Here is a 27,668-nt window from a genome sequence, read left to right on the forward strand (position 1 = left end):
CCCGAAGCCCTTCCGCTGCCCAGTGGCGGTGGACGTCGAGGGACGGTTTACAGGGCTGCTCTGATGTGAAGGGTCCCCTCAGACACACCAGGTATGTTTGCCACTGAATTCTGGGCAGGTACCATGCAAGCAGGGGTGAGCGTGTTTAGACACGCTCCCCTGACAGATTCTCAGCAGCTTAGGCAGAAGGTTCTTGAAGTTCAATACATTCAAGTGAAAAGCAAGCATGAAAATTCACACCCTCAAATTGCATTAGACATGCCTAGATCGTGTTATTTCACTCAGTTGCGAGGGATAAAAGGGAAGGCTAACCAAGTTCGGGCACATCTGAACCTTCTTCCCCGTTCTCCTCACCTTTCCCCCCTCTCTGCTTTCCCCAAATAAGACACAGAGAGATTTCTCTTGAAAGTTGTGGGGGGGGGGGGTGCCTGGGTGACTCAGTTGGTTGAGCGTCCGACTTCAGCTCAGGTCGTGATCTCACAGTTTGTGAGTTTGAGCCCCGTGCTGGGCTCTGTGCTGACAGCTCAGAGCCTGAAGCCTGCTTTGAATTCTGTGTCTCCCTCTCTCTCTCTCTCTCTCTCTCTCTCTCTTAAAAATAAATAAACATTAAAAAATTAAAAAAAAATCTTTTAAAAAAAGTTGTAGGATTCAGGGGAGCCTGGGTAGCTCGGTTAAGTGTCTGACGTCAGCTCAGGTCACGATCTCTTGGTTTGTGGGTTCAAGCCCCGCGTCGGGCTCTGTGCGGACAGCTCCGAGCCTGGAGCCTGCTTCGGCTTCTGTGTCTCCCTCTCTCTCTGCCCCTCCACTTCTCATGCTCTGTCTCTCGAAAATAAAAATAAACATTAACAAAAAAAACGTTGTATGATTCACACGTGGACAGGGAAAGGAGAACATCTGCCAAGTGATCTTCTGCAAAGAAACATGTCTCTGAGTGGATCCCACTTTGAACCAGACGTACTTTCTAAAGACAAGGGTACCTCAGAGCTTTGGTACTGGTTTGTTACACATTTCAAAGCTGGGGCGCCTCAAGGCTCCGGGAAACTATTCCTGAATCCTCGAGGTCTGAAGTACTGGCTCGACTAGAGCTCATGCAAATTCATCTTGCAGAAAATCTTGGCCCATCAAAGTTAACACGCATCAGTTTTATCTCAGTTACTATCTGCATAATGAATAGTGACACAGCAACATATTTTTAAAGCTTGATTAGCTTTTCACCAAATGCCTAACAGAATGCCGGAATCAATTTATAAATTAGTTTTAAAAAGTGGGACCTAAGTCCATTTTGATAGGAACTCTTTCTAAATAAAATACCGTCTGGGAATATTGTGACAAGGTCTATTTCCCGGTTTTGATAATGGACTATAATTTTGTAAGATGTTATCTTTGGGGGAATCTGGGTAATGGGTACAGGGCATCTTTCTGTACAAGTTTGAAACTTCCTGTGCGTCTATAATTACTACAGAACAAAACGTGAACAAACTATGTATGAAATAACCACACCAAGAGCTTATTTTTTAAGAAAAAGTCTCCATGTACCTCAAAAGTACAAATTAGGTGATGAAATTAAGAACTGAAATAGAGTATAGCTTAATATGTATTTTGATACTCGAGCCAGTGGACAAAGGGATACTGCTCTCTTTTCTCCAACCATGAGATGGTCTAGAAGAATCTGTCGGCCTCTTTTTTTGGAACAGGGCCCCTGGCAGTGAAGAGACATCCTCTTACAGACAGTTCTTTTCCTAACATGGTTAAGATATCCCTAGAGACGTAGGGAGAACTAAGCAACGTATAAACAAGATGGAACCTTCCATTAGTATGTACGTGGCATTTAATAACAGATGGGCAACACACGATCAATTCTTGTGGCCTGGGAACACTTCACAGTTAGTTTCCCCCACACTTTGAATTGACTTACAAATGAGTCCTCTTGGCCTTAGCGTCTGCCTTCTGCCATGAGACAGTCCCTAATCATAAATCCCTGTGGTTTGTGTGGTACTGTGTCTGCTGGGGCACGGTCTCAGGTTGAGGGCAATGCAAGGCTCGGGGATGTGAAGGGGAGCCTTGGCATCGGATGTGGGGGGTGGGGGTTGACCGGAGCCTACATTTCCTGACTTTCGGATAGCACTTTGTTACTAGGTAGTACCTGCCCGATAACCGTGTATCCGGCAGCAGCTAACAGCCGTTTCCCCTGGTGCGGGGGGCTCAGCAGCAGCTGAGAGCGCAGGCCCTGCCGGCCTGTGCCCGGAGAACCCCCCCTTCCCGAGTTCACTGGCTCCTTGCGTCTGTTGAGGATTGAGCTGGCACTCCAGACAGCGTTTAGTTGTGTAGCATATAGAGTTAGCTCCATGGCAAGGTGCACTTGGTTGGCCATGAAAAGACAGGGAGAAAGTATATTCTGGCAAAATCAAGGAAAAACATGAAAGTTCAGAGGGAAGCAAATAATGGAACTAAAGATCGTCTTAACCACAAGGAAAGGGGATGGGGGGGGGCAGAGAAAAGAGGCAAAAACAACAAATGAAACACAGGGAAAGATTAATGGGAGTGCTCTGTTCACGTCTCCCCTGACTCCCTGCACCCCCGGGGGCTGGAGGGCGGGGCACTGGAGCCGGGCACCCCCTGGCTCCTCCTCCTGCTGTCCAACCGGCTGCCTCTACCTTGAAGGATCTCTCAAAGCCAGTTTTCTTCTTCTCCCATCCTGACACCCTCCCTACCGACGCCCCCCCCCCCCCCCCGCAGCCACCGACACCTTTGTGTTTCTCTTGGCTTCTCTCCACACAACAGCCACTGTCATCTTCAGACAAATCAGATCCCGTCACTCCCCTGCCTAGACCTTTGCACAGTTACCACCCTGCCCAGCGCCCATCTTCCTGCTGCTACTTCTGGCTTCTGCAAAATGCCAGACCTTTTCCCAGCCTTGGGGTCTCACACAGGACTTCTTTCCTGGGCTCTTCCTCCCTGTTCGCTCCACCTCCTGAGGTTTAGCGTCCCTTCTTATCACCTTGGAGAAGAGGGCCCTTTGTGACGGTCACTGTCACTGTCACTGCAAATTGTTATTAGGTACTGCTTTAAATCCAAGCGGGCAGGGAGTATGCCTCTCTCCCAGGGTCTAGCAGGGGGTGGTATTCCCCAACATGTGTCTGTTGAACCAACTCCCTGAGCTCATTTCTTCATCTGTAAAAGGTCAGAAGTAACACCTTTCAGGGCAATTGCGAGCAACCGATGACCACAGAATCCATCCCTGTATTGGGCCTTCACTGCGTGCCAGCTGCCACGGTTTACAGGCAGTTGTCACAGATAATTCCACGTAGTGGGTATCATGGCCCCCCCAACCCTCCCCCCCAACAAGTTTTACCCAAGGACTGAGATTTTAAAGAATATGCCCAGCACTGGGGCACCTGGGTGGCTCAGCTGGTTAAGCGTCTAACTTCGGCTCAGATCATGATCTGGTTTGTGAGTTCGAGCCCCACACAGGGCTATTGTCAGCGCAGAGCTCGCTTTGGATCTTCTGTCCACTCCTACCCCATCCCTCCCCTGCTCGCGCTCTCAAAAATAAACATTAGAAAAATAATGAAAAGAATCTGCCCAACACAGACGGAGGTGGAGGTGGCCTTCCAGCCCAGCTCACTGACCTCCGAGTCCTCACTCCCGACTGTGGAGGATACCAAGTTCAGTGAAGGTCATGGAGAGCTTCACCATATTGCCCAGCAGCCTGGGGAGTGGGAGGAGCAGCTGGGTTTTGGCTACAGGGCCCAGGAGAGGGGGGAGCCGGGTGCAGAGCCCCACGGCACCGGGGAGGGGCGCCCTCAAGCACAGAGGCCCAGCTTCCTCCTGCACCTAGAAGCTGCGAGAAGCAGGTCCGTCCTCTTTGTGAGAGGCCAGGACGGGCTGGGGTTCCTTTGGTGGCCTCACATCAAGCAAGAAGCAGAGCCTCCCAAGGGCCCCCAACAACCCGGACCTAGTCCTGAAACTCAAAGTCACGTCCAGTTTGTACCTACGCTCGTTTCTTCCGTACGTTCCCCTTGACGGGGGAGCCCCTCCCTAGGCAGGACCTGCTTTGACAGGGACACCCCAGCATCTGCCCCTTGCTCCCTTTCTGAACTGTTAAAGGGAAATACGGACAGCCCAGCTGTCTTCACTGTGCATTCGTATAATATTAAACATTAATTGCTCAAGTTACTTTCATTTTAGGGACCAACCATAAATTTCAAGCATTTATGAGGCTGCAAAAAAACTTTCCCTTGTGCTTAAAGACGGTAATGGCTGTGAACGTACTGGAGACATCAAGTTTTATAGAAGAGCTTAGGCAAGAAACGCGGTTAACGGTGTCATAAATAGTATTATAACTTTATTAAAATGGAAAGACAATATTCAAAATAATGCAACAAAAATGAATAAAATCCTTTGTCCAACACTGTACACGTAATGCAGAAATCAGTGCATTTTTCTAAAGCATGTCTCAACCTTCATGTAGTTCATACTAAAATATAAGCTTTAAATAGCTCAAATATTCAGCAGTTTGAATTGTAAACAGCTTGTTTAACTGTTAAGAGAACATTGCAGTAATGTACCTCCGTTAGTGAGCACCTTCTCTTTCGTGCTTGTCTACACAAGATACATGCATCGAAGCACGCAGGTGTCTGAGCGCAGGCTGCGGGTCTCACCGAATCCAAAGGAAGCGGCAGCCGGGAGGGTCTCCAAAGCGGAGCGACGCGGACGTGGCCTGTGGCATTAAAACACGCTGCGCTACTGGGCAAAAGCGTTTTACGTGGAAGGCACACCGCCCCTAGGAAATACTGAACGGGAACCAGCAACACAAGGCCAGCTTGTGCTGTCCATGTTCATTCACACAGTCTACGGAAACCGACACGGAAACGCAACACAGGCCCCCCCAGGGACTCGGTTACGTGGCCGGCGGTTTCACGATCGCTTCAACGGGACGCCCGGAGCCCTGGCGACCGGTCTGCTGGTCCAGGGGAGTCTAGCACGGTGCCCCTGTGGCTGCGAGGTGCATGCCAGACCGGGCCACCGTGGCGGGCAGAACAGAGCCGGGACCGTAGGGAGAACGGACGTGCGAATTCTGCTAGCTTCGCATCTTTCGAGAAGCAGGGCACGTGTGGCTGCCAGATACGCTGCTGTCCTCCCTGGAATGAAACGGAAGGAGCCGGGTCTCGGGGTGACTTTTAGGCTGGGCAGGCAGAGCCTCGGCAGGGACTGCGCCCTGCCCTGGGGGACAAAGGCTGCTTGCAAAGTTTAAAGGAGAACATCACAGGGCCCAGGAGCCTGAATGCTTCAAAGTTACTAAACTAAAAAAAAAAAAAAAAAAAAAAAAAAAAAAATAAAATTTTTTTTTTTTTTTTTTTTAATGATTCTGATCTAAACAATACTGTGTTTTCTTCCATTCGCTCAATTTTCAGTCAGGAGTTGCCCCCCAGCTTTTACCATCTTGAATATATATTACTCTAAGGTAGCAACTAATTGGTTACCCTGCAGCTACGGTCTATGGTTACAGCACGAGTTTCTACACAGGCCTATAATGTATGCACATGTCCAAGGTTCCCCAGCCTTCCCTGCCTGCCCGCCCACTTTTAAATTACGGACCGGAACAGACTTTTCTCCAACGCCGGCACGATCGGGGATTCTCGGCCCGAGATCGCCCCGCGACCGCCCCTACCCTTTCTAAGACGGAGGGTTCAGCTGCTCTGTTCTGCAATCCGAGACCTCTTCCTGCGAACCTCAACCGGCCTGGAGGGCGGCTGGGGAGCCACTCGCTCCCACGGAACCCCCGCTGACCCGCGACGCCGAAGCCTAAGGAGAAACCACGTAGGACGAGTGTTTACGCCTCACGTGGCCCCCCAGGTCCAGTCTTGTCTTGGAGTCCAGCTTTTCTGCGGCCGAGGCTGTACCGCGGTCAGCAGACAGCGGCTGGGTGTGGGTGCTTGAGTTTGTTTCCTCTGCTTCCCGGAAAAACTTTTCAAACTTGTCCAGGTACGGCGGTCTCTCAGGTAGTAGGTAATAGTGTGTCGAGCTCACCTTCTTCCCGTTTTCGATGACGGGCAGGATGCAGGGAGCCTTACTGGCAGACCCTTCGCTGTTCTGTCTCTGCAGAGCTTTGCTGCTCACGTACTTGGGGTCAGGGGCAAAGCTCTGCGTGGGGGGCATGACCCCATTGAGGTAAGACGGAAGGCTTTTGGGGCTTGGCGTGCGGGAGTTACTCCGTGATAATGGTTCTCTCGGTGGTACCTTGGGAGGCCGGTCTTCGTCGCTGTAGGTGCTAGAAGTGACTTCCGCCGACCACCTTCTGTAATCTGGCTTCACGGGCCGAGGAGGAATGGGGACCCTGGGGGGCACCTCGGGTTTGTCTTCGTCGGAGTTCGGAGACGCTCTGTGGATGTAGCTGGATATCCTGATGGCCGGCTTGTTGAAGGATCCAGCTGGTCCCGAATGAGACCTTCTTAATCTCCGGTGGGTCTGAGGCAGAGGAGGATTTGAATTTTGCACACCTCCATTCTGCTCAGGCGCCTGGCTGAGATCTGCCGCGGAGACAGCTGGGGTATCAAAATACGCGTAGTTGATCTGTCCACACCCACGGAAGCTTCGCCTGCCAGGAACATCATATTTGAAGCCAGAAAGCGTACAGTCTTCCAAGAGGAAGTCCGTGTCCGAGCTGGTTAGGAACTCGACCTCGCAGTCTGTCTCGTCCAGAGAGAGGTCTTCGGAGATGGGCAGTGGCGGGAGGGGCCGGGAACCGCGTTCACAGAGGGCCGTGCAGGGGAAGGGGGAAGCGGGGCTCTTTATGGGCGTGAGCGGAGGGGGAGAAGCGCACACGCCGTTCACCGAGAGTTTCCTAAAACCACACGCGACTCGCTCCTCTTCCCGCGGTCCCGGGTGCTCGCCCGGGGGAATGATAAGAGGGGCCAAGCTGGGCTTCTGGGAGGGGCCGTGCTCTGCAAAGTGGCTGCCGCTCCTTGGCGTGGACGTCGCAGCGCGCCCTGGAATGCACGAGACAGAGGTTAGCCAAAGAGCCGCCGTGCCCTCCCCAGCCGCCCGGGCTCCGGCAGCTTTCTGCTGGGGTATCCGACGCTCGGTCGCGGCAATCCCGAGGACACCCAGGCGACGGCCACAGGTGTAATTAGAGGCCAGAAGATTGCTAATGCACATGATCTGGTTCAAAGAACAAATTATCTCTTCTATCTTCCTTGGCTGTGTGCACGGTGCACACCCACACATCTCGGGCAGGTCTGGTGACGTGCGCAAAATTCGCAGAAGGGAGCAGCATATAATTTACGTGAATACCACACCACACCGGCCTAGCCATTTAAGAGACGCGACAATACGAGGCACGCAGGCTGTGAGGGAGATAAGACCGGGTCCTCACGGTTGGAGCCGTCACGGCATTAGGAGAGTGTGGACCTGCCTGCGATGCGCTACGCGCTCTTGACAAAAATCTCAGGACCACAGCGGTCACGTCACAAGCACCAGACAGCAGAGAACACCCTCGCAAGTGTTCATCCACACGTACACTCCCTGATCTCCCTCACACGGGGATCCAACACCAGTAAGAAAGGGGAGGGATCTGGCCCAAGGTCTCCACAAGTTAAACATGGAACAGAGCCGGGCTTAGAACCCGCGGACTGTGAACGACGGCGCTTCTGCACCCAGGTCGTCAGGGCATCAGTGAGTCAGGGTGAAGGCGGGGAGGCTGAGGGCCCAACGCGTTCTCTTCAGAACCTGCCGCCACTAGGGGTCAGGCTACTGCTGGAAATAGTTCAGGTGGCTTCCTCGCTTAAAAGTCACCCCGGAGGATGCACCGGCACCATCCCCACTGTCAACTTCCCCTTGAAGCACCAGCTCCCTCCCCGTGGAGTTTCAGGACACGTACCAAGAGATGTGAGGTGCTCCTGGGCCGAAGAGTTGAGGCTGTAGGCCATGGTTATCGGGTCGATGTTCAAAAAGTGACTGAAAGGGAAGGAAAAACACCTTGATCGTGAGTAGCCACCATATTCTCGGTCTTGTTTTAAAATCACAGGCTGGGAGATTCCAGGGGACGTTCCGTCCCGCACTCACTTTTCAAACTCGCTGCGGCCGCCCCAGCAGGCCCTCACGGTCCTTAAGGCTTGGCCATCGTGCAGGAATCCGGTTTTCAACGGGACTCGAATCTCCTGGGCAGCAACTCCTGCTGTGGACATTGTGCCTTACTCTGGAGGTCTCTCACTGGGGACGCCTAGGGATCTGTCACCAACCAGCAGCTCGAGGTCCCTAGGGGTGGGGATGACAAAAAGACGAGAGAATAAACAATTCCGAAATACCCACACTAGCTAGTACCAGAGAACTTCAGGGGATGCCGGGCAGAAAAGCGTAGTGACAGGCGTTCATTCAATTCCGACATCTTCGCATGAGCGAATTCTCACTTCTCATGATGGTACTTAAATGGAGACACTAAGAACAATTTTGGGGGGAAATACTAATGAAAGCTGTGAAACGTTTTCAGCAAAGTGAGCTATAATGTACGATGGGCAACAGTGGACTCCCACTGCGGCCACACAGCCACACAGCACATCGCGCTCACCGTCCCCAGCATGCAGTTCCCTAGCTTCCCATCCGACCTTCCAGGGTGCAGAGGTCACGGCCATGGGGCTCGCCGTCCCCCCAGCCAACAAAGCGATCTCAGAAATTACTGCGTTCAGTACTGCAGCTCGAACGTTCACTAAAACCCAGAGCTTCGACAGAACGAGAGATCCTGCTGCGGCCCCAGGTTACCCCCCTGCCTGGCAGCTGTCTACAGGCTGTAGTTCAGGCTTGGCCCCAGGAGGACAAATTCTCCAGGTACTGCCTGTGTGAGAATCAAGAAAGAGTTCCAGGTGAAGATACTAATTTCCATTACCCTGTAAAAATCAAGTTCTGCAAGGCCACTAGCTTTGTCGGAGGACTGGACAGCTTCCTCCTCCCTCTAGAAAGACAAACTTAAAGGCACATTCTTCACATTCTTCTGCACGAAGTGCCTGGGGATCCGAGTCTTGCCTCGCTGCAAGGCAAGGATTACAGAGGTGAAGCGGGCGCCTTTTCCTCAATCTAGTAGTGCCTCAGTGTGAGGGCCCTCGTCCCTGTCAGATGGCCAGTGTCTGCGGTCCCCCAGGCCCCACACCCTCTTTCTAGAAGGGTTCGTTAGCATCCATCTCCGCTTTCTTCAGATATTCATGTTTGCTCATAGCCAGTCGAGACTTTTTCTTGTAGACACTAGGACGCAACGTGTCAACTCTCTGTGCAACACTGACCCCCTCTGGGATGTGCACAGCCACCTGGCGAGGCTTTCCCATTCTCTCACCAAGCAGGTGTGCGCCCCCTGAGAGCCGAGTGGTGTGCCAAGGACCCGGGGTGACTCAGATGAGCGAAACATCCGCGGTGGAGGGTGGAGGGGGTACACGGGCCATTTTGTTGTTGTTGTATGGACAAATCTGTCACCCGCTAGACTGCAAGTCCAGGAAAGAGGCTGGGTCCCGATCATCACTACCTGGAACACCGGAAGTGTTCAAGAGGTGAATGCTCGCTGGACGATTACTACCCGACCCCATCTGACTTTTACCATCGTTAGCATCCAACGTCTACAATGAATAAAGCACAGTCTTTTTTTTTTTTTTTTTAGCTACAGAGCTAAAACATAGTCTGCGAGTGTTTACCGTTTGGTTTTCACACAAAAGGAAATGGAGAGCCAGCAGCAAAGTTTCAGGGACAAAGTGCAGATGGGTCCTGGTCACTGGTCCTCACCTTTTTACCCTCCTAAAGCCAGCTGCCTCGATACGTTAGGCAGAGACTTAAATAGGTTTCAAACATTATTTCAAAGAGTCAAGCATCCTTTTTCTGTGATCCATTGCTCAAAGATACAGGATGAAGAACAGGGGGGAAAAAAACAACCACCCGCCATTTAAGAAATCTAAGTTAGTGGCAGGTCGTCTTTTGATTTGTCATTTTTGGTCTTTAGAGGATTGAAATCAAACACGTTGTGTTCTTACCTCACCTGGATTAAGGAAATCTACAAAAAAATTTTTTTTGAAAGCCCATTTTTAGAAAACACTGCTTGGGGCTCCCTCCAGGCACCTGGCCTGTAGGTATGTGGCGCTTTCCCCCAGCGCCGCGCAAGCTGGGGCAAGACCACGGGGCAAGCATCCAGGGTGATGTAAAAACGAAAGGCCAGATAGGAAGAAGAATATGGTATTTAAGTAGTTTGAAAGCACACGTTTGGAGATCACTCATCCAGATTACAGGAAAATGCTGCGGGGGATTCTGGAGGCCCAACCCCCACCTGTCTGCAGGCCAGCGAGTGCTCTCGTAATTACTGTGTGTCAGCCTCCTAATGCCATCTAAATCTTAGCTTTCAACAGAATGATTGTGTAACTATCGCCTCTGCTGGAGTGGCCTCGGAATTCTAAACTCACATTTCAGTGGCCCCTTAAAATTTCGTATACGTCCTCGAAAGTTATTTTTTATTCATTGTTCCCATCACCGACATGTTAGCTTTCTTAAGCAAAAAATTTTTTTAGTATAAAAAGAATTGTGTTCACTAAGCCAGCTCACTTCTGACCACAATAGTGTCTTTGTGTATTCATAGAAGGTGACCCTGCCTCCACATTTCAATGGGGAATTGTGAATGGGCCATGTTATGAAACTGTCCGGACTTCCTACTTGCTGCTCGGAGAAGCGAGCTTCGTGTTCTCTTTTGGAAAATAACTTCCAACTGCAGACTCGGGAAGGGGGACGTGCCGTAGGTTTGGGAGCAAGCGTTTCCTGCGTGTTCCTGGGGAAGCCAGCGGAGGCAGGAAGCCACCTCTTCCCCGCCTCCCTCCGAACTCCGAACTCCCCAAAGCCTTCCATATGCACTCCTCCTAGGGGAAGATCAGCCAGGTCAACGTCAAGTCAAAAAGAAACACCACTGAGCCAGTGTTTCGAATCTTGTTCCAGTGTGACTGTCAAACTAAGTCTACCTGACAATTCGTTAGGCAGCAACGGCAGAAACACGCGTACGTGCGCAGATCGGAGTCTCTAAGTACAAGATGGCATTCTTGGACGAAACACAAAGTAGGAAGGAGAATGTGCACGCAGGCAGCGCGGTGTAGGACGGGACCTAAATGACCTTGGGTGTAAGAACTTTCCTAAAATCCATCAACTAGTCAGTTAAATAGCAATCCCAGATATGAACGACTTTTTCTTATTAACATCACTTTTTTAAAAAACTTCAAGACAAAATATAATATCCCCTAAAACCATCTGTTTCCTGCGGCAGCCCTCCCTCTATTTTCTCTCCTCGCAACCCTCGCCCCCCCCCACCCCAGTTTTGATCCACTGCGATGGCTCCAACTCTACCAGACAGCTCCTCCCTCTCCTGGATCTCCACTCCAGCCCCGGCTCAAGCTTCCACTTTGCATTTCCTATTGTCTGGTGATTATCTTTCCACTTGGACGGTCCTCTGGCATCTGCAACTCTACAGACCGAACTCCTGTCACTTACTTCACACCCCATCCCCCTTCCCAAACCAGTTCGGGGTCTGCGAGGATCGGAGGATCAAGCTTCCACAGGCACCACTCTTAACCTGAGTTACAGGTATACATTCAACGACCAAGTTCCATAGCCTATTTCTATGCAGCTTCTCAAACCCGTCTTCCTTCCGTTCACTGGAACCACACTGCCCTGCGTGTGAAAATACCTAATCCAGCCTACACACCAGGACCAGATCAATATTCCTGACCTGGAGCTCAAATTCAGATCTTCCACTGCTCAAAAATCTTCAAGGGCTTCTAAATCAAAGCCCTTCAGGTTATGGCCTTGAAAACAAGGCAGACCCTGACCCACCTTTTTCAAACTCCGGCTTCTGTCTTCCCCAAATCTGTTAGAATCCACCTTGTCCTTGGAGGCCATCTGTCACACCACCTTCTCCACTCACCACTTCCCTCCTGAAAAGCCACAGCGGGGTCTCCACTCTTGCGCTGTTTTGTGCCATGCCCTGACTCCTTACCCATCCTCCAAATCTTTTGGGACCCTCCCCCCACCTCCACTCCCGGGTAGATCCTGGTGTCATTCATTTCTAGTAAATATTTACTAAATCGATACTGAGAAAATACTAATCTCGTTTTTAAAAAAGTAATGACAGGACAGATTCACGTTTACTGTAAATCAGCAAACTAAGGGATAAACCTCCTGATAATAATGTAACAAGTTCAGGGAAGCAGCAGGCAAGGCATTTGCATTAAATTCATTTCCAAAACCTAAAATGGACCATTTGCAGACTGGTTTCTGTTACTGTATATTTACTTAAGCAACCAGGGAAGAGCTTTCTGAAAATAACGAATTTCACCTTCTCTTCCACACTCTTCCTTTTTGTACCTACTGTTTTTGTTGCTAAATTTAAGGTCACTTTCCTTAAAGAAAACAAAAAAGGCTACCACCACAGAGCATACATACATGCTTTATTAAGGTGAAATCACATGCCTTTAGCTTGAGGGAAGTCACTTCGAAAACGTTTTTTTTTTTTTAAACGAGGCTACCTTCAGAGGGTAACCTACATGTGTTTACCTTGCCACCAGATCTCATTAATAAATCTCAGAAGCAATCCACAAGAGGGGGAGGGGCACATTTTTGTCATACAACTCACCCAGTTCTGCCCAGTGCTTCCTTATTTAAAAGTGTGATGTAATTTCCTTCTCTCAATCTGGTTTGAGAACCTGATTTCTGTTTATTCAGGGTGATAAATGGGTCTTTTCAACCTTATTTAACAACTACCTACACGACTATTTCCTTACCAAGGGAGATAAAAGATAATCCTACTTAGAGCCAAAAATTTGTAAAAAGAAACTGATTTTGGAGCATGACAAATCCCATGATTTCGGATAAGCCAACCAAACCAACCAACATCTGCGTGTTTATCTTCAGTCTGAAAATGCCTAAAATAATCACCTTTCAGAACATTAAAAACAAAACAAAATCCATGACTTTTATTGTGATCAGTGTCTAAAGCACTAGCACCCAAGCTATTTGACACACTGAACATCTAGTTTAGCCGTTTTACAGAATTGTAACTTTTATTAGTAATACGAGAAACTTACTGATTCAGTATTCATCGAACACATTCAGTGTTTACGACAGTTAGGGTGCTGCGTGATCTGAGTTTACTTACTAGCAAAGGACTCTTCACAATCAAAGGCCCTAACTCGGGCTTTTTCTCAGATTTCCCTTTGACAGACTGCAATTTGGACGAAGGGAGTGAAGGGGGAGGTTCAGAAATGTCCTTTGTGGTCCCCTGCTGTCACAGAAAGCATAAATGGCCTTCACAGCAAAAGCATAGAGAACGTAATGTCTTTTATATTAAGTTAATAAATAAAATGTAATTGGAATTCTCCTGCGTGAGTTCCAGGTAAGCGTGCCGGTTTCAGCAGCGATGGAGACGGTTCTACGTGGTGAGAGGAACATTCTCTCCCCTGCAGCCCCAGTCCTCACCTCTGTCCAGCGTGGGAGCACAGAACGACCCACTTGTAGGTGGTGAAAACTGAGGCAACAAGGAAAATAATTTGCCTTCAGACTGCTGAAATCAAAGCTAAGTGACCTAATTTCTGGACTAATCCAGAGTATTTTCTAGCTGAGTATTTTAAGAAACGGCAAACTAACAAAAAACCTATTCGTTCCACTGCCATAGTCATCAATAGCCTTTTGATTCACTTAGTGTCCCACACAATCTTCGCGCAACGGCAGAAATGTACGAGAGCAGGGATAGTCTCTTGTCCTTTGTAACTCTTCCTACAGAGTGCCCCGACCAGCAGCAATACACACACACACACACACATACACACACACACAGGATGGGAAAATATTATTCCTTTTAGACACACACATAGTAGATTTCCAAATGGAAAAGATACGTGGGTTCTATTCTAATCTTAATGACAACGAGCACAATAGTCTAATGATGGGAAAGGAGTCTTTAAAACTTTAAATTTACTTAATGAGCACTGGAGTCACCCAATGGGTAACTCCAGATTGTTACAATGAACATAAAGCCAGTAAGAATAATAAACTCATCTGACAGGCATTGTTCTGGGTGATTTATATGTATAACTTATTTAATCTTCTCAACAACCGTGTGGGGCGGGTTACTACCATTACCTTCATTTACAGATGCGGGGCTGGAGGCACTTGGAGGTGAGTAACTTGCTCCAGGGTCATAGCTGGTGAGCTGTGGGGCTGACAGCTAAGCCAGGCTCTCACCACCACACCGCTGGGCCTCCACGCCCCTCAGGCTCTTCAGACTGGGAATAAGGTCTGACCCACTACAAGGCTCATGTTAAGGGTGGCTCAGGCAGACTGTCCTGGGGATTTGCTGCCTGGTACTAGTTTTTCTTGGGTAACCCGTGGACTGTGAAATTTCCTGTTTTACTTCACCTCCCTCAAATTCTCCTGTGAAAGTTATGAACTGTGCATCTGGCCTATGTATCCTCTAGAAGGGTGGGTGAAGGTATGACTCTTATATTCTGTGACCACTTCAAGCAGTTCTTTTGAAGCCCTCAATCTTTAATGATACACTGATGCCCCACCATTACATAACCCGTTACAACATGATATCTGGGATCACACGGATCTGTCTTTACCCATAAAAAGGGGATATTACAATATACCCAACGGGCCTCCTTTTAATATACTCTCCCAGCACAGATCCCAGCGATGGCATTATAATCAGGCTCTATTTTCAAATCTGGAACTTAGTAACAGAATATCTTGTATTTGTAAAGCATGCTACAAATTACAAAGCACTTTCTGACACATTAGCTCACCTGATCCCCACAACATCCCTGGAAGAGGAGGCAGGGATGACACTGTCCATTTTGCGGATGAGGAAGTGAAAACATCTTCCTGTTCGCAGAAGGGCCATCGGGGCTCTTCTGCCCTATGACCCAGCACTTCCTGAGATCCTTCCAGGCCTCTCTTCTCCTCTCCAAAGCATCTTCATTTTAGGCAACAACCCCCTTCTCTTGCCAATGTTCTTGGGAAACTGATGCAGGAATGGCCGAGTGAAATGTACGAGACCTCATCACAAGTCAATCACAGAGATCAGAGCTCCACTCACAGGGTTTCACTCACAAATTCTTAGGAAGCAAGGATGAATTATTTTCACAAGTCGTTATCAGATGCTTATTCTGGAGTAGATGCTATGCTAGTGAAGGAGACAGGGCCGCTGCCTGAGGAAGTCTCAACCTAATGAGGAGACAACCAGCAAGCAAGCAATTTCCGATTGTGATAACTTCCAAGGGAGGATCAGGAAGGGAGACCGGATGTACGCAGGCGGTTAGGGAAGACCTCTCTGAGGTGACTTTCTAAACTGAAATTTAAGGATGAAAAAGAGGCAGCCATGCGAGGAGTCAGAAGAGCATTCCAGGCACAGGGAAATGGTATTTTAAATAATCTCTAGCTGGTCAATTTCATGTTCTGTGGATCTTCAATAAAAGCTCTGGACAATGTCTTCTCATCCTTACCATCCTCCTGCTTCCTCTGTCATGCTGAACCATGACACTCTGCAGTGGACAAGGGCTAAAACTCACACAGCCAGAGGCCCGGGTTTGACAAATACACTCACTTAGGCCTGGAACGCTGGTCTTTTAGTAATGCTACCCAATTTGTCAGTATATGGAATTGGACTGAAGTCTCAACAATGGCTCCAAACTGCAGAATCCTTTTCCCTTCTGAAACCTGAAGGCCACACTACCTTTTCCCTACCTTAAAGCAAATTCCTCTGTTCCGCTGGCAACTAACTAACGTTCAGAACTCTGAAACTCACCAGTTTTATCCACCTTTCCAAAGTATGCATTTATGCTGTGTGGATAACGCCAGAAAAGCCACAACTGGATCTTGTTTATCTAGTGATCTAGTGAGTTATTCATTAGCTTGTACAAAGCATGGCCAAACACCAGCACCAAAAGATGCGAAAGGAATCCTGATGATGAGGTTCCAATTCAGATTTATTTAGATTAAAAGCAGAGCTGTTTCTCTGGCAGAGGGAGCTGATGACATTCAAATTCCTGGAATTACCCTTGGCACCACCTTCCCCTCCTCTGCTCACCTTTCTAAAGCAACCTGATGGTATGTAGACATTCAGGTCAGTTTCAAGCATGTTAGATTGTACCTGTAATTTAGGCAACTTGCTTTTAAAAGCTACCATTAGTATTAGCTGAAAGGGAGTATTATCTGGTTCAACTTCTGAGAAGCAGCAGTTAGGAGCTGTTTTCACACAAAAACTCAAGTCTACAGTATAATTAAACCTCACGGTAGGAGGGACCAGGATCTATTGTGACCTGAAAGGAGGAAAAACAATTCACTCAAACAGTAATTTTACCTATCTGTTGAAAATATGAATAATTCAGACATTTCATAATAGCCATAAAGAGATCTGCTTTCCACCCTTATCAGTGACTGGTCCAATCCTGCTGAGCTTTAAGACGTAAAATGTGCTTTCATGCAATTAGTTATCAACCATCAACTATGCGCAAGGCTGCGTGAGATAGAAGCCGTACAAGGAAGAGTTCCTGCCCTGAAGGAGTTTACAGTCTAATATATGTTAGGTTATAAATGCTTAGTCCAGGACCTTAGCACCTATCAGCCAGTACCCACGAAACACACAGGTGAAAACAAGCCTGTGTGAAATGAGGAGAATGACAAAAGAGTGTCTGAAGTTCAGGCTAAAACCTGTATGTATTTCTCTCCAGATCTGCTAATACCTGGAGGAGATGGGACTATGCTATTTGATAACATACTGGTAACCAATCATAGCACCATTAACAAGAAACCAAATTTTATTCTGTCTCAGCAAAATTTGGTCATTTAGTGAAATGGGTACCCGGCCTCCTCCCGTCTGGTCTGTTTAGGCAAAACCTCGCTTAAAACTATAATTATGGTGGGGGGGGGGGGGGGGAGGCAAGACTTGGTATGGTGAACTTAGATATTTCAGTATTCTCAGCAAACATACACCCTTTGCATTCTTACACATTTATAAAAGTTGAAAACCGTGCAGAACACTGTTCTTCAGAAAAAGAAGAAGAAAAGGCATTTTAACCTCACCTTTCTTCACCTCTGACAGTTGCTTAGAAACCAGTCCGGCCCTACCTGTGTTGCAGGTGTACCTCAAGTCACCAACACATCTCTTTTACAGCTACAGTCTATTCTGACTGCACTTGAGTTTATGACTAACAATCTATTCATATTTTTTTTTATCAGGGAAGAGACTGGTTTCTTTCAAGCAGTGACGAAATCCTAATAAAGACCTAGCAAGCACCAATACAGCACCAATCATGGTTAAGAAGTCATTTCATTTGTACGAGGCTGTGATACACACACACACACGCACGCACGCGCGCGCAGGAACACCCACCGAGCACTCACGTTCCGAACCCAGAACCCTGCGCTCCCAGTTCCTTCGGAAGCAGAATTCAGAGCAAAGGACCACGATTCCGAGACAGGCGGAGGGGGGCTCGGAACTACTCCGCGGGGTTCAAGGACCCCGGCCGGGGACGACAGCCACCGTCTCCGAAGAGCGCGAGCAGGGGGACCGCGGGGCCGGCCATCCCCCAGCACAGCGTCCGGGACGCGACGGACGGGCACACGGCGCGCGCCGGGGGAGCGCAGCCCCATTGTGGAAGGAGGACGCCGAGGCCGCCGCTCCCGCAGCCCCGGCCCCCACGCAGCGCCCCCGGGCCGGCCCCTCCCCCCGGCCGGCCGTCGGTCCCGGGAGACTCCGCGTCGCGGCGACCCACTCGGCGCCCCGGGGACCCGCCCAGAGTCCGGAGCCGCCCGCAGCCCAGCGCAGGGGCCCGGCGGGGCGGGGGCGTGGGGCGGCACCGCCCTCCCTTCCCCTCCCCACCCCCAGCCCGCAGGCCCCTTACCCCCGCGGAGCCGCCGCTGCCCCACGGCGCCCTCCCGCGCATGTCCGTCCCGGCTGGCTCAGCGCCGCGGGCTCAGGGGCCCGGACACCGCGCAGGCGCCTCGCCGCTCTCTGGCCGCCGCTCCCCGCTCGCGCTCCCCGCTCGCACTCGGCCGCCGTCGGCGCGGCTGCCGACGCCGCATTATATAGCAAGTGGCGGGGCCGTGACGTCGACGCTCGGCGCCCCACCTCCCCCGCGCGGCCAATCGGGGCCGTGCGCCGCTTAAAGGGGCGATGCCGCGGCTCAGGCGCTGGCGCGGGGTCCACCGGCGTCGCGCGGCCCGGCGGCGCCGCCGCCTTTGTCTCCGAGGGGGAAGATTCTGGGCCTCGGAGGCCTCCGCGCCTTTGCTGTGCCCAATCAGAGCGGCAGCTGCCGAGCCTCCCCCGGAGTCCTGACATCGAACTTTTCTGTGAGGTGTGCGGGCAGCTCGGCCTCGTTCCGCCCAAACCGCAGGCGGCGCCGCGCCTCGAGCGGGGTTTCCCGTCGTTTCCTGCCCCGGGGAGGGTTTGGCGGGTGTTCCCCGTCCGCGTGGCGGCCGCCGCGGGGTGACCGGGTGGCCGCAGACTCCCGGCCATGGCGAGTGGAGCCTTTGCGAGCAGGAGGCCCGCGCGCACCGTAGGCCTGCGGGCCGAGGCGTGGGAGGGACCGCAAGGGACGGTGCGGACAGAGTGGGGCAGCACGGGACATTAAGAGACGGTGTGGGGCGTCGAGGGACAGAGTCGCACACCGTGGGGCTGAGCGGCACAGCACGGGACAGGGTGGCCACCCTGGTGAGGGCCTTTCATGAGCCCTCCTAACGCGGGTCTGCCCGGCCACCTCTCCTCCGACCACATGTTTGAAAGTCAAGGCCAGGCCCTGGTGGCCGTTGACCCGTGGCTTCCAGGAGGAGCACCCCCAGCCCCAACCGGGCCTCGCCTTCCGTCTCCGATCTCGAGTTTACTTATTAGACCCACGCTGCTCTCCACATCTCCGGGCATCCGGGTAGCCGGCGATGCCCAAGGACAAAACACCAGCTAGCCTGCAGGAGGAGGCTTCTCCCCTGGAAGGTGATGCAACTTAGGCTTATAGTTTAACCGAAAAATAAATAATACAAATGATAACAAACCAAGAGTAACTAAAGTAAGAAAAAAAGCAAACAGACAGAAACCCTCCAGTTTTAACCGGAACAGTCCCCTGAATGGTACTCTCTCTTTAAGTAGAGGCCACAGACCTCCGGCTGACCTCCTTCGCCTTGGAGAGCCCCTTCTTGGTTTCAGCAGTTGTGCCCGAGAGTTACACAGTTAGCACTACCTAATTGGGGGAGTTTAACACATAGAATGAGATTCTGACCTCATTATCAGGTTAACTATTAACTTACGCACTCCATGAAACGATTTTCCTTTTCTCCCCTGTTATTCACTTACATCCTTTTAAATCCGATTCAAAGGCCCAGTTTTGAATTCAAGGGCTTCACGCACACACACAAATCTGAAGTATCCCTTTGCCCTCTCTCAGTTGCAAGACAAACCCATGTTTAGCAGAGAGCTCTCCTCTCCTTTCTGATGGGCTTTTTCTGGTCTATGGGGGCTCTGGGGTCATAGGGCCTGAGTCGGGTCAACCAACTTATGGTCTTCTTGCCATTGATTTAGTTATTATTTTAGGATGATGGAAATCGGTTACAACTACTCTCTGGCTTTCTTCACCAAATTAGGCTCTTTGCTGTGCGGAAACTCCAGATCGTTCTCCCCCATTTTGGTGTCATTTATGTTGAAGACTTAGCCATATGCTGTTATCAGTGTATAAAAAGAACTAGCCTGAGAACTTGCCAGAGAACATCTTTTCAGGCCTCACAGTGCAGAGCGTTTACTGAATGGGGACCTAGATGAACTCAAGTTTCATCCGAAAGGAACCCTCGTTACGCTAATTCAAGCCACTACAATACAGTTGTAATTTGTGCTTTGGCCTTATTGGCATGCTTTTCCATTCCCCTATTCATTAACAGCGATAATTGCCAGAGCAACCATCAAACACACCCCTTCTTTAGAGAAAGAAGATCCACGGGATACTCACTCTACGGTTGTCAACCGTATGGTGTCCCGTTTTGGGAAGCTGTCAAAAATCAAAAAATCACGTGAGTATAATATATGATTAATCCATTCTTTTCTTCCGATCTATTTTATTTTTTGAAGTTTATTTATTTTGAGAGAGAGACAGAGACAGAAAGAAAGCACCCGGGGGGGGGGGGGAGGGGCAGAGAGAAGGAGAGGCAGAATCCCAAGCAGGCTCCACACCATCAGCCCAGAGCCCGATGTGGGGCTCGAACTCACGCACTGTGAGATCACAACCTGAGCTGAGATCAAGAATCAGACGCTGAACTGACAGAGCCACCTAGGCGCCCCTCTTCTAATCTGTGTTAAACGAGCAAAATAAACAGCTATGTCTATTTGTTTGGGGGGAAAACCCAGTTATAGTTGATAGCTTACTGGATTTGGCTTCTAGTTATGTTCATGTAATATAGCTCTCTCGGCTGTGGCTGAATTACATGAGGAGACTCCTACCCCACAAATCTTTTATCTAATAGTCTATTGGTGATCTTTTGTAATAATACTGTCCTGTCAATGATATTGTATTTAGGGAAGAGTTTAAAAGGAAGGTGCTAAGCAGCTTGCAATAATATTAGCATCTTGTGTTTATCAGGCGATCATTCACTGATTTTTAACAGATTAGAACACTAGACTAGATGTTTAGGGGGAAAATATCCTCTTTGTACTGAACCTAACTTGTTTTAAATTGTCTCCAGGGAGAGAGAAGCTTAAAGTCAGACTTTTTTTTTTTTTCCATCTCTCACAGTCCATTTAATTTTGAAGCACTTCCCAAGGAATTTATATTAGCTGATTATTTTTTTAATATGAAAAAAACTAAACATAACATCTAAAATGTTAGACTTACATCACATTGACCCAGATTGTCCCTTTGCACTTGGCCATTTCTCAGTGTAAGAAGAAGCTGTCCTTGGAGTGAGAACAAGGGGACGTTCTGGCTCAGAAACCGTAGAATCACAGATACTGCTTTTCTAAAGATTTTGTTCCTTTTTCTCTTGTCTAGCAATACCAATGCTGGACAGGGGCCTTTCAACCCATCCAAATTTATGTTTGAATGTTATTGAATCCTGCAGAAGATGCACATTTTGGTGTTTTTCTTCTTGATTATAGATGGTTTTGTCTTAACCGTAGAAACAGTCAAATGTTTTAAAGTGAGACACTTTCTGGATTACCCTCTTAGTTCTAGAGCGTTTACTTTTGTCTATTCATGATATAAATGTGACCATGCACTTTCCCTCTTTTACTAATATATGGCTGAGTGTGCAGTAAAACATGACAATGGAAAAATTCCATTTCTTATAGGTCATTTATTGGTATGCCACTTTATGGCTTGGAGACATCTGGGCACAGATATATATCCAATAAACTTTGTGGGTTACTATAAAACATCCATGCTGATAAGAGCCGAGATTCATTCACGAAGAGTCCCACAGCACAGTGGACGTCTCCTCTGAGCTTTCAACTGTAGCAGCCATTTGGAAAATTGCACGGGAAAAGATTTCTTTACAACGTCCATTTTTTCCCTTCTCTAGTTAGGGATACTCCTCCCCCTTCTTAGATTTTACCCTAAAAGAAAAAAAAAGAAAAGAAAAGTATATGTGGTATATACTGCAGATATGCAGACCATGAAGAATGAGCAGGCTTTTTTTTTTTAATGTTTATTTTTGGGGTGGTGGGGCAGAGAGAGAGAGAGAGGGAGGGAGTCTCAAGTAAGCTCTGCATGTCAGCGCAGAACCCCATGTGGGGCTCGAACTCAAGAACTGTGAGATCATGACCTGTGCCGAAATCAGGAGTCGGATGCTTATCTGACGGAGCCACCCAAGTGCCCCATGAACAGACTGGTTTTAACTGATCATTTTCTTGTTTCAGTGTCAGGGCCATGGCTTAACTGCCTTCATAGCACGTATAGTTGTTTATATTTAAATTGAACCACTTTTCATTTACCTAATTCTCCCTTAACAAACATTTGATGTGATTGGTGATCATTGTATTTCTTGTTCTAGTCCATTTCTGGAACTTATGACTATCAGAAACTTTTCAGTGTCCCGTACGTACGTTAATTGAATATGTGGGTGTTTGCAAGACGATGCTTTTCGGGTTTCTTTTGAACATGAATCTGACTTTATCTTCAAATTTTAACATTTCGTTTTCCCCCAAGCAAATGCTGTATTTCCCATCAGCTGGCCAGTAGGGTGTGCTCTAGTCCCTTGCCAGATAAATAAATAAATTAATAAATAAATTGATTAAAAAGAAATTAATTAAAAATATGAATGTCACCTCTTCACCAAGAGATTACAGAAATATACCTCACTCTTTCGTTGCCACCCACAGAGATGAAGTATTCTGCCCACAGACACAGTGAATCGTTCAGCAAACACAGTACCTGTGGGGAGCAAAACTATCGCATTGAAAAAAGAAACTTTGGAGAGGTGGACCCCTTAGGAGTTAGTTCTGAAACAACTTGCTATAATTTTACCAAATGGATCCCTTGGTCACAGATAGTTTCTTTTATTCTGTGTAAAATGAGAATAAAAAAATCTGGTGCAGTGGTGAAGAACGCAGACCCTGGGGTTTACATCCTGACTGTCTCACCAGTGACTCAAGTACTTACTTGGCCTTTTGTAAGATGATGATAATAGTGGTTCCTACTCTGCAGGGTTCCTGGCCAGATAAATGAGATCGTACTTGGGAAGTGCTTAGGAACGTGGTCTGGCCCCAGTCGGGGTTCAGTAACAGTAACTGTCCTTTTTTTTTTTTTTTTTTCTTAAATCATTGCTATTCTCACTGTTATTGCTGTAAATTCGTTGAGGGATTTTCTGACACCTTTCTTTGCAAGATTCCCAAATTCTCTATTGCTTATTAGCATACATGATTTAATTTGTCTGGGAGGTGCTTTCATTTGTTAAATTTCAGGAGCATAAACGATTGCTAAGATAAACTGTCTCACTTTTCCTGTAGTATTTCCACTTAAGAGGCTATAAAGCCTTAAGCCAAAGACGAGGGTCTGCCATAGGGAAATATCAAGCACCAGCAATCCTTGGGGAGATACCCGACGGATGGGAGACTCTCAGCATCTCTGAAGGGAAGATAACAAGTGGCCACAAATCTATGAGCACCTTCCTGTAAACTCATATTCATAAACACCCACAAGAATTTGTCCTTTTAAGAAATAGGTTTAGTTTGTACATAAAGTACCTGCAGAACTTTTAAATACAGGCAACATTACCATTTTCTCTGCAAGGCAAGGGCAAGGAGATATTACCCAGTGACTAGATACAGTAGCATTGTAAGAAGTCAATGAATCCCAACACTTCTTGGGGCTCCACCTTTATTCATTCATACATGTATTCATTCATCAGTAAATATCTATTGAACTCCTACTATGTGCCAGTCCATACCAGGTTCGGGGTAGTGAGCAAGAGAAACATTCAGAGAACGTTCAGCGGTAGGATTATAGACAAGCATATGGGAAACTTAATTTATATGAAGTGCAAAAAAGTCTTCATAACAAGACTAGATTCTGTCTCCTTAAATCTTTGAGAATCAAAGACTCTTTGAACCAGTATTTTTTTTAAAGTTTATTTATTTTGAGAGAGAGAGAGAAAACGAGGGGGGAGGAGCAGAGAGAGAGGGAGGCAGAAATCTGAAGTGAGCACTGTGCTGACCGCAGAGAGCCCAATGTGGGGCTCAAACTCAGGAACCATGAGACCATAACCTGAGCTGAAGTTGGAGGCACTTAACCAACTGAGGCACGCAGGCGCCCCTGAGCCAGTATTTTCACTAGTGATACATTGAGGAAATAATCATAGAGAAAGCTTTCTGCTCAAAGTTGCTCAATGCAGTGTTGTTCATAATAGTGAAAACCTGGCCTGTTAGTAGGACTGTTGGCATGTAAAATATCGAATATCTATTCAGCTATTAAAATGATCCTTATGAAGATTTTGTAATTAGGAATAATAACTAATAATAGCTAACACTTTTATAGCATTTGCTAGGAACTGGGCTCCATTCTAGGGCTTTACCTGTAAGAGTTAATTAAACGTTCACACAATCCTGTGAAGTCCATGTTGTTACTATGCCTGGTTTATGAACAAGGTGAAGTAATACGCCCAAGGTTACAAAGCTGGTAACTGTGGGTTTAAACTGAGGCAGTTGCTTTCAACCACTGCAAATTCTTCCAATATAATGCTTGGTGTAAAAAGTAGAATGCGAAATTGAATATGTAGAATATCTATCCTCATGTTATCAGCACCTTTTTACTGTGCGAGACAGAAAAAAATCCAACTCGGGCTCCTGGGTGGCTCAGTCGGTTAAACGTTAGACTTCGGCACAGGTCATGATCTCACGATTTGTGAGTTCAAGCCCCACATTGGGCTGTGTGCTGACAGCTCAGAGCCTGGAGCCTGCTTCAGATTCTGTTTCCCTCTCTCTCTGCCCCTCCCCTGCTCTCTCAGTCTCTCTCTCTCTCTCTCTCTCTCAAAAAGAAACATTGAAAAAAGAAAGAAAGAAAAATCCAACTCAAGTTCATTAAAATAAAAAGGAATTCACTGCTTCAGTTCTGGACAAGTCTTAGTGGCTGCATGCACTGCTTTATTTAGGTGCTCAAATAACGTCACCCACGTCTGGGCTTTCCCTAACTTTTGGTTTTGTCCTGTTTTGTAGTGACTTCATCTTGAGGTTCTTCGGTGGCATGATGGCTGCCCGCAGCTCTGAGGTAAGATGGCTGCCAGCAAACCCTGGGCCATTTAATTAAAAAAAAAAAAAAAAGCTTATTTAATGGTTTGAACAAAAACCAAAACCTGGGCCTGCTTCTCACTAGTTCAAATGGAGGGACAGGGAACGAATGCTCTGATTGGCCAAGCCTGGGTGCAAGGCCACCCTTGGAACCATGGGTAGAATTAGCTCCACCTGAAGCACATCAACTAAATGCAGAGAAGGGGTGGTGATCTCCTACAGTCAAATTGGACAATGGACTAGGAGAAAAGGGAAATGGATGTTTTTGGTATACATCAAGTATCCACAACAATTTCATCTATAGGATATTCACCTATAGGATAAGCATTTGACCCCGTAACTTACACCTTGAAGCTTTCTGTTCTTTGGCCTTGATGACACTACACTATCATACCTTTTTGGTGTCTCTTCTGAGTCCTCCTTAGTCTTCTAGTCTTCTTTTTCTAGGATGCTTAGCTGTAGGCATCCTCTGGAGCTATTTTTATCTGTTTCTAAGCCATCACATTCAATTCCTAAACTTTTATTATCACCTCTATATGAATTGTGCCCACATCTAATTATAGCCATATCTTCTTTCCTGACTTTTATTCCATGCTTTCAGTTTCTTACTAGTACTCCCCCACCCCCTTTGGATATTTGTTGCAGATTGGCTTCCTTGGGCAACAGGCTTTGGGATGAAGGATAATTTATTAGAGTATACTCTTGGAATCTATTGAAGGGAAGAGGAAGGAGCAGATTTGGGCAGAAAGAGAAGCTGAGCTGTGGTACAGATCCAAGATAGGCCTTAGCTGATCCTATGGAAAGATTTGGAGCTGGATTGGCCCTCTAGAGTTGTCCCAACTTAGGCAAGGGAGCTGGATCTTTATTCCTTCCACCGCCACTGGCCAGTCATTGGATGTGGGTTGCCCTTGGGAGGAAGAACAATATTGGGCAAAGCCATTTTATTTAGCTGAGACACTCTTTAAAGAGGGTTGACAGGTAAGGACTATTTTCTGGCAGCAATCATAGAAGTATGGGGTCTAATCCCAGAAGTAAGACTTCAGCCCTCCAGGGGGATCTGGGTAGCTCATCATCGTAGCTTCCATTTATTTTATTTATTCTCCCTGGCTGTTGGTCTACTCTCCCTCGCTCTATTCTGGTAATATTGTTGACATTTTTACTTAGATATTTTGAGGCTATGTTATTAGGTGCATACAAGTTTAGAATTGTTAAACCTGTCTGGTAAATTGAACATTCTGTTAATGTATAATGAGCTTCTACTAGTAATAACTTTTGCTTTAAAGTTTGTTTTGTTTGGTATTGCTATAGTCACACTGGATTAGTTTGTATTTTGGTGAATCTTTTTCCAAAATGTTCTTTTTAATCTTTGAGTTTCCTTAAGTGTTAGCTGTGTCTTATAAAAAGCACAGAGGTTTTTTTTTTTTTTTTTAATTTGTCTTCTAAGTAGAGAGTTATTTCACTTGGATCTATTGTGATTACTGATATACTTACTGACAATTATAACTTATTTTTATCATGTAAGTTTGTACCTTCTATTTGTCTCGCTGTAAGAAGTTTCTTTTTTCTTCTTTCTTGCTTTTTGGGTAGTCATTACATTTTTTTTTCATCCCATCCCTCAATTCAAAAATTATACTCTCTAGTTCTCTTTTTAAATGGCTATCTAGAAATTGCAAAATGCATACTTAACATAGTAAAGTCTAAAGCTAATATCTTTACCTTTCTGAAAAATACAAGGAATGATTAAAAACATGTTAACTCACATCACTGCCGTCCAATTTTTATTTTCTTATTTGGAATTCTAATCTCTCTTTCTTTAGCACCACTAATTGGAAGTTGTTATTATTATTACTATTATTTATATAGTCAATATAGTTGACCCTTGAAAAACACAGTTTTGAAAATATAAGCATGCAGGTTCATGGATTTTTTTGGATGAATACAGTACAGTACTATAAATGTATTTTCTCTTCCTTATGATTTTCTTAATAGCATTTTCTTTTCTGTAGCTTTCTTTATTGTAAGAATATAGTGGTGCCTGGGCAGCTCAGTCAGTTAAGCATCTGACTCTTGACTTTGGCTCGGGTCATGATCTCATGGTTGTGAGACGGAACCCCGCATCAAGCTCTGCACTGTCAGTGCTTGGGGTTCTCTCTCTCTCCCTCTCCTTCTGCCCCTCCCCCACTTGTGCTCCCTTGCTCAAAATAAATAAATAAACATTAAAAGAAAGAATACAGCATATAATGCCTATAACCTACAAGACATTTGTTAATCGACTATTTCCATTGTGGGTAAGGCTTCCAGTCAACAGCAGGCTATTAGTAGTTACAGATTATTACAAATTATTACATTTGTTTTACTCTCTTACATTATTTACATTTTTATTTGAACCACTTACAGATAAGTGGCAGACATGAGGCTATGGCATTAATTTTTTTTTTTCACGTTTATTTATTTTTGAGAGAAAGAGAGACAGAGTGTGAGTGGGGAAGGGGCAGAGACAGAGGGAGACATAGAATCCAAAGCAGGCTCCAGGCTCTGATCTATTAGCACTGAGCCTGACGTGGGGCTCGATCCCACGAACCTTGAGATCATGACCTGAGCCAAAGTTGGATACTTAACTGACTGAGCCACCCAGGTGCTCCAAAGCTATGACATTTTAAACAAAAGCCATCAATATTTTTAAAATAGACTTTATTTTTTTAGGGCAGTTTTAGATTTACAGGAAAATTGAGAAGGCAGTCCAGAGTTCCCATATACTCAGCACCCAGTTTCTCCCCTGGTTAACATTACTTACAATTAATGAACCCATAGTGACACATTATAAATATTTTTAAAAATTTTTAAAATTTATTTTTGAGTCAGAGAAAAACAGAGCATGAATGGGGGAGGGTCAGAGAGAGGGAGA

The 27,668-nt window shown here is 47.1% G+C and overlaps 1 protein-coding gene and 1 long non-coding RNA gene across 9 annotated transcripts in view; one reads left to right on the plus strand and one right to left on the minus strand.

Annotated features, from left to right (window-relative positions):
* Positions 1 to 4,316: 4,316 nt before the first annotated feature.
* On the minus strand, positions 4,317 to 18,078 carry ERRFI1 (ERBB receptor feedback inhibitor 1). Its single transcript, XM_027060528.2, has 4 exons — positions 17,910 to 18,078; positions 8,065 to 8,256; positions 7,880 to 7,956; positions 4,317 to 6,989 (listed from the first exon to the last, which is right to left on the minus strand). The coding sequence occupies exons 2-4, from the start codon at positions 8,184 to 8,186 to the stop codon at positions 5,806 to 5,808; spliced, it is 1,383 nt and encodes a 460-aa protein (XP_026916329.1). The 5' UTR covers positions 8,187 to 8,256; positions 17,910 to 18,078; the 3' UTR covers positions 4,317 to 5,805.
* LOC106982192 (uncharacterized) overlaps positions 18,050 to 27,668 on the plus strand; it is a 38,216-nt gene continuing 28,597 nt past the window's right edge. For 7 of the 8 annotated variants that reach the window (XR_008291872.1, XR_008291873.1, XR_008291874.1 and 4 more), the window contains exons 1-2: positions 18,050 to 20,058; positions 24,692 to 24,743. This is a non-coding gene — a long non-coding RNA (uncharacterized LOC106982192). The remainder of the gene's footprint in view (positions 20,059 to 24,691; positions 24,744 to 27,668) is intronic. The other variant, XR_008291870.1, reaches the window with a different exon arrangement.

This window comes from Acinonyx jubatus, chromosome C1 (assembly GCF_027475565.1).
Source record: "Acinonyx jubatus isolate Ajub_Pintada_27869175 chromosome C1, VMU_Ajub_asm_v1.0, whole genome shotgun sequence".
Lineage (NCBI taxonomy): Eukaryota > Metazoa > Chordata > Mammalia > Carnivora > Felidae > Acinonyx > Acinonyx jubatus.